Raw genomic sequence first — 1,342 nt, forward strand, 5'->3', positions numbered from 1 at the left:
AGCGTGGAGTAAGCACCGCGGGGCAAAGGGCTGGTGGGTGGGCTCAGGCAGTCGGAGCGGGGCCTTTCTGCGGAGCTGGGTGGCCGTGGAGGTGAACGGGCGCTTGGGGGCACCCTCCGCGCTGGCGTCTTCTCCTCGGCAAGAGCTCGGTGCTTCCCTGAAGGACCGGGGTGCTTTTCCAGCAGGTTTGGGACCTCCCAGTCCCAGCCTGGAGGAGGAGGATGCCCGCCCCGGGCTACTCCTCTGGTCTGGGGCCGCGTTGCTGGTGGCAGTGGCAGGGAGGGGACTTGGTGTAGCTGGGGGAGGTGGGGCAGGACGGTGCGGCCGGCCGGGCCAGGAACCGGGGGCGGCAAGGCTGGAAGAGGAGGAGAGGCCCCCGGGTGAAGTTGGGGGAGCCCTGAACCCGCTCAGCAGCTCAGGGCTCGGCGAGTGGACACGGCGGCGCTCGGGGCCTTGGCCCCCATCTTGGGCTCAGCCCGCGGCTCCTCTCAGCCCCCTCCTTCCCACCGCAGCCCCCAGTACTGCAAAGTGGTGCCAGGGGAGGGGATGCCGCTGCTCCAGGACCCCCGGCGCAAGGGTGACCTCCTCATATATTTCAACATCTCCTTTCCCAAGAAGCTGACGCCGGACAAGAAAATGCTCTTAAAAAGCGCCCTCCTCTCCTAGGGGACGCTGCCGTTCCCAATAAAGCTCTGGAGCCAGCGCTGTGGCCGGTTGCTCCCAGCACCGAGCACCCTAAAACCCAGCACCCTTGCAGCAGTTGCCCCTGGAGCCCAGCCCCACCTTGCTCTCCCGACTCTTCTCCATTGCTGCCACCCCGCAACAGCGGCACCACGGCGCGGTGGAGGGTGATGGAAGATTTTTTTTGAGGGGGGGGTTTGGAGCATTCCCAGCTCAGCTCATGTGTGGGAACGACGACCCTGCGCAGGGAGGCGAGGGAAAGGCCACAAATCCGGGGCAGGAAAGAGCACAGGATTGACGCAAAGCCTCGCTGCGCTCTGGAGCGGCCGGGATGGGGGTCAGCGCAGCAGCGCTCCTCTGCCTCGTCTTCACTGAGGTCAGCAACGAGCCTGGCGCAGGAGCCGGCCCCGAAGGCAGAGAAGCTTTTGGGGCTCAGGGAGGGGGGTTTTTGAACCCCAAAAGCCAGTCCCCGATGGCATGTGACACCCTGAGAAGCCAAATGCCTTTTGCTTTTGGTTAAGGCCCGGTTTGCCTTTTCCAGCAGCACCCCAGGGGCCGGAAAATGACCCTAAACCCCCCCAAAACCAAAGCGAGGGCGCCCTGCTGCGATCAGACCCCATAGGGGCCGTTTATTGGAAGCATCAGTCAGGAACAGCAGGAA

The 1,342-nt window shown here is 64.7% G+C and overlaps 1 protein-coding gene across 1 annotated transcript in view; it reads left to right on the plus strand.

The window, feature by feature from the left end:
- The window catches only part of DNAJB13 (DnaJ heat shock protein family (Hsp40) member B13), a 4,137-nt gene extending 2,977 nt beyond the window's left edge, over positions 1–1,160 (plus strand). Inside the window, exon 6 of the mRNA XM_009646421.2 lies at positions 412–1,160. Coding sequence (XP_009644716.2) covers positions 412–666 — 255 coding nt within the window. The 3' untranslated portion in view covers positions 667–1,160. The remainder of the gene's footprint in view (positions 1–411) is intronic.
- The last annotated feature ends 182 nt before the right edge of the window (positions 1,161–1,342 follow it).

Source organism: Egretta garzetta, unplaced genomic scaffold (assembly GCF_000687185.1).
Source record: "Egretta garzetta isolate BGI_Z169 unplaced genomic scaffold, ASM68718v1 scaffold1159, whole genome shotgun sequence".
NCBI classification, from domain to species: Eukaryota; Metazoa; Chordata; class Aves; order Pelecaniformes; family Ardeidae; genus Egretta; species Egretta garzetta.